The sequence below is a fragment of the Vombatus ursinus genome, unplaced genomic scaffold (genome assembly GCF_900497805.2).
Source record: "Vombatus ursinus unplaced genomic scaffold, bare-nosed wombat genome assembly UNPS02014810.1, whole genome shotgun sequence".
Classification (NCBI taxonomy): Eukaryota; Metazoa; Chordata; class Mammalia; order Diprotodontia; family Vombatidae; genus Vombatus; species Vombatus ursinus.
In genome coordinates this window covers 814,014-822,497 of record NW_020954588.1, presented here as the reverse complement: position 1 = coordinate 822,497, position 8,484 = coordinate 814,014, and the positions used below count along the sequence as shown (strand labels likewise).

At 35.6% G+C, this 8,484-nt stretch overlaps 1 protein-coding gene across 4 annotated transcripts in view; it reads left to right on the top strand.

Annotated features, from left to right (window-relative positions):
* DOCK10 (dedicator of cytokinesis 10) overlaps positions 1–8,484 on the top strand; it is a 273,934-nt gene that overhangs the window by 48,151 nt on the left and 217,299 nt on the right. For 3 of the 4 annotated variants that reach the window (XM_027875940.1, XM_027875941.1, XM_027875938.1), the window contains exon 1: positions 169–357. The exons of the other annotated variant lie outside the window; for it this stretch is intronic. In XM_027875940.1, the coding sequence (XP_027731741.1) occupies positions 253–357 (105 nt within the window). In that variant the 5' untranslated portion in view covers positions 169–252. Of the gene's footprint in view, positions 1–168; positions 358–8,484 lie in introns of those variants that run through there. 4 annotated transcript variants of the gene reach the window in all.

Below are 8,484 nucleotides of genomic sequence, written 5' to 3'. Positions count from 1 at the left end.
AGAGAGAGAGAGAGAGAGAGAGAGAGAGAGAGAGAGAGAGAGAGAGAGATCCTTCCCAGCTGGCTGTTACTCACAGGAAACTGGCTTTTGATGGTTTCTTTTCCTTTCTGTTCAGTTACTCTTCATATAGCATGTGCATTTCCCTTTCTATCAGTGAAGAAAGATTTGTTCAGCCTGTTGAAGCTTCTGAAAGGGAACCTTTAAAAGAACCAAATTTTTAGGTGCTTGGCTACTCAAATTTCCATTGGTACAATGAGCTTTCGGGGAAAAGTTTTTAAAAAGGATCCTGGTGACTTGTGGAAAAAGAGGCGAACCATGAGGAGAATAAATCAAGGGGAAATTCAAAGATTTAGTTCTGTAGGTATCTGCATTTTATATTTTATTTTATATATTTTTTTCAATGACGGGGAGGGGCTGAGAAAGCTTTTCTGGAGTAATCTAAGAGATTGTTTAAAAATCGTTGTGTCAAGTCAAGTTTATATGGTGAATGATGGCTTTACAACAGGTGTTATGACCTAAGAAATTGGCAAAAACTCCCTTAGACCAGAGAAAGATGCCTGGAAAAATCAGATGTACTTAATGTTTGTGTTCTTTTGAAGGGGTATATCCTTTCCAAAGTTTATTTTTACATTTTGTTAATACAAAGAGAAAAGTCCTTTAGTCAATGATAACTTTTGTTTTCTTAGAATGTGAGTACAATTGAAATTCATGTCTGCTTACTTTAAAATCAAAATATTACTTTACTCTTCAGGAGTATTTTATAGAAGGTAATCTTCTGATGCCAGAGGGATAACTTTTTGTGCTATTTAAAAATTTACCTGACAATTCACCTTCTTATTCCATTGAGTTATTTATTTTTATGAATGCCTAGAAAATTTACTCCAGAAAGAAAATCTAAAGAAGGATTCGATTTAATTTAATTTAAATGTCTTCTGAAAAGGAAAGGACAATAAAAATTAGATTCCCTTTGGAAAGTTTAAAAGACTACATGTTTTTGCACTGTAGCAAATAACGCCATTATTTCTATTAAATTTTCAATGAAATCTTTTTAGAATTAACTTCTGAAAGCTTTGTAAACGATAATTAACTTTACTTTTTAAAAAAATATTCATTGACAAGATAAAAAGAAAACAATAAACTTTTACTTTTTTAATACTCTTCAAGGATTTATATCTTATAAACATTTGTCAGTTAAGTCTCTCAGCCAATGTTCCAGAACATCTTTAATGGTTCATTGGTTAAATGAAAGACCATTTGTAGAAGAAAATTCAGTAGCTTAATCCAGTATTGACATTTTTTTAGTTCTTTCTAACCAAGGAATAAAGAACTTGGTTTTGGTTTTAAAATTACAAAGATAGCATTTTATGCCCAAGATTGTTTTGAGCCTAGAAAGTTTATTATTTGAGGATAAGGCAGTTTCTTAGTTGTATGCCTTACCTCTTACCATTACAGACCTACCAGGCAAAAAAAAACCAAACAAACAAAAAAAAAAAGAGGCTGATGACAATTTTTGTGCCACAACACAGGAGTACCAGCCCTGACGTGCTCTGTCCTCCCCTCCTCTATTTCCTTCTCATTTCTGGGTTTTTTTTTCAGTGATGTAAGCATAACATCATTTCTGAACCACATTCATGTTCTTGGGAAATCAAAGGTGGGTAAGATACTGTCATGGTACTCCCTTGGTAGCTGGATAGTTCCCAGGGGAAAACCAAAATGCTGGATTCCTCAACCTTGTTTGTGAGATTTTGTAGCTTTTTGTCCCTCCAACTCAATATTTTATAATTGAGATGAGCAGTAATCATTATCCAATCTTATTTCCTGTCCATTGGAAGTCCACTATTTTAGGCTTTTGTTTCATTTTGTTTTGCTGTCAGCATAATAATGGGTTGGGTCATTTTAACCTATTCAGATAGAAATTAAGCTACTCTTTGCATCAGTCCAAATACTAGCATTCACTGCACTGGCTTTTTCTGTCTGAGTTGAGTTTGGAGATTCTGAGATACATGACCATTTGGACTTCTTTATTCCCATGGTCACTAGAATGGACAAGCAGCAAATGAGCTATAGATGTATTTATTTTACATAAATCTGAAGTAGGCAGTGGCAGCAGGAAAATTCATCATTTCATTTGTCTAGAATAATAGGATCTTGGTTGGAAGCAAACTCAGAAGTCAACTAATCCAGCCTGTACCAGATAGAAAATTCCCTTCTTTTGTAAAATGAAGATAAAATATATGCTTTACTTGCCTCTCAGGCTTGTTTGACAGGATCAGATGAGATTGTCTATGTAAAGTTTTCTGTGTGATATGTGGTGCTAAATAAATATCAGTTCTTATTACCCCTAATAAAAATCTTGGCTTTCTATATTTATAAGCCAGTGACTTTAGTTTATACATTCAACCCCTTGGAGCTAGTGGTATAATGACTTCTGTATTGGCCTTGCAATCAGGCAAACTGGGGTTCAAATTCTGTCTATAACACTAACCAGTTATATGAGCATGGGTGTGTCAGCCTCTTCTCTAAGACTTATCTTCTAAGTGATAGATTTATTGTGTCTGCCTTGATAATAATAGATCTTTGAAGTATTGAGATATGATGGGGATGATAATAATTATTATTATTAGCAATAACAATAATAATATCTGCCCCACCAGACTTTTATGAGCATTCAGTAAGATAGCATTGTGAGAGCACTCTATATACATAAAGCATTACATAAATATTATAAGAATGTCCATATCACTACCTGAGAACTAGGGTCATAGGGCAAAAAAAACAACAACAACAACAAAAAAAAAACCCTGCAGTTTTCATTCAGGTGAATCCTATGATTAAATTCACTGAGCCATGAAATATTAACCCCTCCCCAACCAATTCCAAATTTTTTGTCACTCTCTGTACCTGCAGGTACAGTTCTGAATAGGGCTTGGTGTGTGCTTTATCTCTTGTAGTCTAGCTTTGACCCACGAAGCTGAATTAAGGAACGCAGCTGGTTTGGTTTGGGGAAAGAGAATCCACGCAGCTTTCTTCCTCATCAACATAAGCTCATTTGAATTTCTGGTGCTAGAAGGAAGCTAAAATAAATGCCAGCCTCTCAGTTGGGACTCTTTGGGACAGCCCAAGCTTAGACTGGTTCTTTTTGGATAACATTAATATCTGAATGGACTTCCCTGAACTTATAAATTTGAAATTGCACAACTAAAATGATTCAAGAGCCAGGCCTAGAACATGTCAGAAATGGAGATTAGTCAGCTGACAGAATTTTTAGCATCTGATTGCTCAACCTAAAAGTGAACATATAAAAATCATTTTCTTTCAAGCCCTTATTGCATGTTGTACTTTAGTAAAAAGTATTCATTATTTAGATGCAACTTACTGTATATACCTTTTTTAAAAATAACCATATTGATTTTTTTAACTAAAGAAAGTTGGCTTTGTTCCAAGTCAGCTATTTGTAAGGCCTTAGATTTAATTGAAATTTTCCATGCATGCTGCAAATATCAGTCACTCCCAAAAAACAACCTTCATTTCATAAGGGCTTTGCTGCCAAGTCATGGTTATCAAGGATCCTTAATCCATTGTGCCCCTCCCCACAAAAAGAGCTCTAAAACTTAACAATTATACCTGTATGCCTAATAAAATGTCCTTGACAGACAATCTGGCCTATTTTGCTTTCTGCTTAAGCACTTTACATTTAGAAATCTTACCCTGTTGGCATGCGTTAAAATTGCTTTGGGGGTTTATTGTTACAGTAATCCAACTTTCACATGGCTGATGCTGAAAATCATATGTATGCCCATCTACCTTGGCAAGTGGTTTGCCCAGTCAATTGAAGGTCAATTAAATTAAAAGTCACTTAAAAGAGAGCTGTGGAAAATAAAATCTCTTGGTAACATTGTCAATTAGAAAGACTTCCCTTAATATATATATATATATATATATATATATATATATACGTGTGTGTGTGTGTGTATTACTAATAACTGGGTTTTTTTGTTTGTTGGTTTAACTTTAAGTAATCATTGGAGAATGCCATATTGAAAATAAGTAAATACAGCATGTCATTCCTGACCATTATTTTATTTTTCAAAATATAATCACATAAGTTGCTAAATTCTAAAATCTATAAATTGTTAATCAAAAATTAAAGATGAGTTTATGTAAAAACATAAATACAATGGTCTATAAAGTTATGTTATACATAGAAATCATTAATTTAAAGGATTTTAGAGCATTTAGAAACTTGGAGGTACTCAAATTGCTACCTTTCCGCTCTGGTGTATACCTTGCTAACAGCTCAAAGAAGAAATAAAATTGTAAATTGTGTGTATAGTGGTTTTACCATTTCTATATATGTGTGTGTATGTATATATGTATGTATGTATATATGTGTGTGTATGTGTGTGTGTTTTCATCTTATGTTGTGCCACCACTATTTCTCCCACCAGACCTATAACTAGGATAAGGTGACAAGGGCTTTGCATTAGGGCTGATGCCTATGCATTTAGAGGACACTGATAGCATTTCTAGTCTCCTTCAGTGAGTATAGAAATAACAAAGCATAGTCCTAGTTCATAAGCATAATGAGTTAAAAATAAATTACCAGATTGTGAATTCCTCCCTTCTTTTCTCTCCCAGACAATCATGACATACCCTTCCCAGAACTGTTTGATGCTGGCATCCTAATATCTATCTCTTCCCTCCCTTGTAAGGGCATATTTTATGTATCTTGCCCAGGCACAAAATGCCTACTTATATTTCTGCCTATAAATTCATTTTTCTTTTCTTTCATCTTCTGAGAACTAGCCTCCCCCTCTCCAGCCCAACCTCAAATATTAAAACTGAAAGAGAACTTAGAGATTGTTGCCTGTGTTTCTAATTGTACTCCTTCATAGTATAAAAAAAGAAAAGTTTCCTAATGTAAGTTTGGACTCTTAAACATGAGTTTATGAGTTACTGATTGACAGGAAACAAAAATTGTGACAGGTATATTGGGACTGAGAAGATGATAAAACTATAAATATTAAACAAGATTAGTCATAAATGAATAAGAGATGAAAGTGATGAGAAGAATGAATTCAAAGAAGCAAGGGAAACTGAGGAAACAGATTTTATAAAAAACAGAAGGGCTGGAAGAACAGCAGGCTTAGTGAATTGAGTGACAATTTGAAAAAGCAGAATTTAAGAAATCGAATATAAGATCAAACCCAGGCTGAGATAACACTTTTGACATGATTCAGTAGTTATTGAAACCCAGCCAAAAAGGCCTTTGTTTTCCTCAAAGACCTGGGCTAAGGGGAAAAGAGTGATTGGCTTGGGGGTTAAGCTCAAAAGAGAAGGGATATCTGTTTATCTTGGCAAAACTAACCTTTGTTAGTGAATATGCAATGTGTGTGTTATGCTTACTTATGTATATTATATACTCTGAGCTTGCTCACAGTAGTTCATGCATTATGAAAGGCTGGCTTTGAATGAGATTCTTTGGATGACTCATTATGGAGGAGGGAAATTGCAGAAACCAAACAAGCAAGGCTGTGATGCCAAGGAGAATCCTTTATCCCTCCTTGGTGACTGTGGGCAAGGCTAATTAAGAAACCCAGATGGTTTTCAAATTCATCTAATGTTCTTCTTTCTTTTGGATATCCCAATTCTTTCTCTATTATTTCTTCCTATATCCTATCCCTACCAATTGAAATGGTAAATTAGAATGTAGGATTAGGGGATTAATCAATCAGTAAGTATTTATTAAGTGCCTACTATGTGCCAGATACTCTGCTAGGTGCTAGGCATACAAATACAGAGAAGAAACAATCCATACTCTCAAGGAATTTACATTCTAACAGGGGAAACAACAAAGATGTATATAAGCATAGTAAAATGAATAAAACAGAATAAATACAAATTAGATCTGTAAAAGGTAGTTAGGAGGCAAGACACCAACAGTTAGAAGGTTCAGGAATGTTTCCATGTTGAGAAATGGTGGCTCTTGAGATGCATATTAAAAGAAGGAAAGGATTCTATGACATAGAGGGGAAGATGGAGCTTATGATAGGCATGGTGGATGACCAGTGGAAAGCCATGAAGATGGGAGATGGAGCTCCATGTTTAAGGAATGGCAGAACCAATTCCACTAAACTACAAAGTGTGGGAAGAATAGCAATATATAATGAAGCTAGAAAAACAGGTTAGGGCCAGGCTGTGAAGGACTTTAAAAGCCAAACAGAGGAGTTTATATTTTATGCTAGGGCACCATGGAAATTGATTTAGTAAGGGGATAACATGGGAACCTGTGCTCATGGAAAATCATGAGAGACCAATGGAGAGGCAGTTGTAATAGTTCAGCCAAGAGGTGAAGATGGCCTGGACTAAGATGTCGGCTCTGAGAGTAGTGAGAGGAGGAGGATGACAATAATGGTGTGAAGGTAGATATGTATTTAGCTATTGATTGGATATGTGGGACAAAGGAGAGAGAGGAATTGAAGATAACACCGAAGTTACAAACCTGGGAGACTGGAAAGGTAGTAGTATCTTCAATAGCAACAAATAGGTTCAGTAGAAGGTGGGTTTGTGGCAGGGGATGGGGGCGAGAGGGGGAAGGGAAGATAATGTATTCTGTTTGGATCATGTTGAATTTGATATATCTTCAGGGAATCCAGTTTGAAATGTTCAATAAATAGTCAATGCTGTGGGATGGAAGCTTAGCTTAGATTACCCCAAACTTTTGTTTGGGGTTTAATAATTCGATCTGATAATAATCTGCATAGAGATGATAGTTATGCACCCATGGGAGCTGATGAGACCACCAAGAGAAAGAATGTAGAAAATAGAAGTAGGGCCAGGGTAGAACATTGGTAAACACTCACATTTATGGGTTGAACTATGGATGATGAGCCAGCAAAGAAGACTGAAAAGGAGCCATCAGACAGGGAAGAGACCTGGGGGAGAACAGTGTCAACAAAGCCCACAGAAGATAGTTTCTAAGACAAGGGTGCTCAAGCTTGTCAAAGATGAGGACTGAGATAAGATCATCATATCTAACAAATATAAGATTATTGCTAATTCTGAAGAAAGCAGTTTCAATGGAGGCAAAGTTGAAAGCCAAAGGTTTGAGGAGTAAGTGAGAGGACAGGAAGAGCAGGTAATGAGTATAGACAGCTTTTTCTAAAAAGGATGAGAGAGGTGAGGATAATAGCTTGAGCTCACAGTAAGGTCTTATGAAGATTTGTTTCTTTTTTAAAATGGTGGAGGAGGGTGCTTTTGGAGGAAGTAGAGTCTATAGGATTATAGATTGAGAGATGAAAGAACCTTAGACTCCTTCAAATCTAACCCCTTCATTTTACAGATAAGAAAACTGGGGCACAGAGAGCTTAGAAAGTTTTAATTCAGGTGGTTCCCACTATACAGTCACTGCCCTCATCTCCAAGGATTATTACTAAAGTTTTCCTGAGGTGTCCATATATTGACCCCTAGCTTCATAAGCCATATAACTAAAGTGGGCTACACAGGTCTAGAAAAAATCCCAAACACTAGATCTTTAAATGTTCCCTTTCCTCAGGGTTCTTCTCTCATACGATGGAGGAATTGCTCAGACAATGATATAATACCAGTTCCATATCTAACCCTTCTATCATGGGAAAGGAAACACTGAATGCTGATCCATTCCCTTGTAGGTCTTCTCACCTCATTTGTGACAAGAAAGAGACAAGTTATTCAAAAGTAGAATGAAGATTTAAAGGTAGCATATTGGTCTCTCCAACTAGATCCATAATTAGGATGGGTTGAGATGGGCTTTGATCCAGGACATTAAATTGAAAGGGCTCAAATAGCACTCCACTCTTCTTCAGTGCTTGGAGATATAACTAGAGGATTTCAAGCAAAGGCTGATATCCACATGTTGCCTCTGTTGTAGAGTAGACCCCTATTCAGGTACAGGTTGAAACAAATGGTCACTGAGGTCACTTCCAACACTGAAGAACTAAATGGAGTGAAACAAGGGCCAAGTGAAAAGGATGTTTTCCATGCAGAATAGGAGTGTACCCCAGGGTGAATTCTATAAATTCAATATTCTTAAATTCTATACATCTGATTAATCTTCTTATAAAAACAGATGATGATATTCTTTGAAAGGGTAACTGAGATGAAATAGTGTTGCATCAATCAGCATTTTAGGAGCTGGGAATCGTCTTTTGATGAAGACAAGTTTACTAAAGCTAAAAACCTGCCCTTGAAATATGCCAGTCAGTGTCACAAATCAAGATTTCTAAAGCATTTTCATATCTAATTAAAGAAAATAAAGGAGTTTTTGTTTTTGTTGTTGTCATTTTACTAATAGGTATACCTTTTTTTAAAAATTGTATTCTCCCCTAAGAAATTTCAGATTGAAAAAGGGATGAATGAAGGGAGAGAATGACTGCCTGGAAACATGGGAAATAATGTTTTTAAGTAAAAATTGAAAATATTGATAAGACTTTCATTCATAAGATG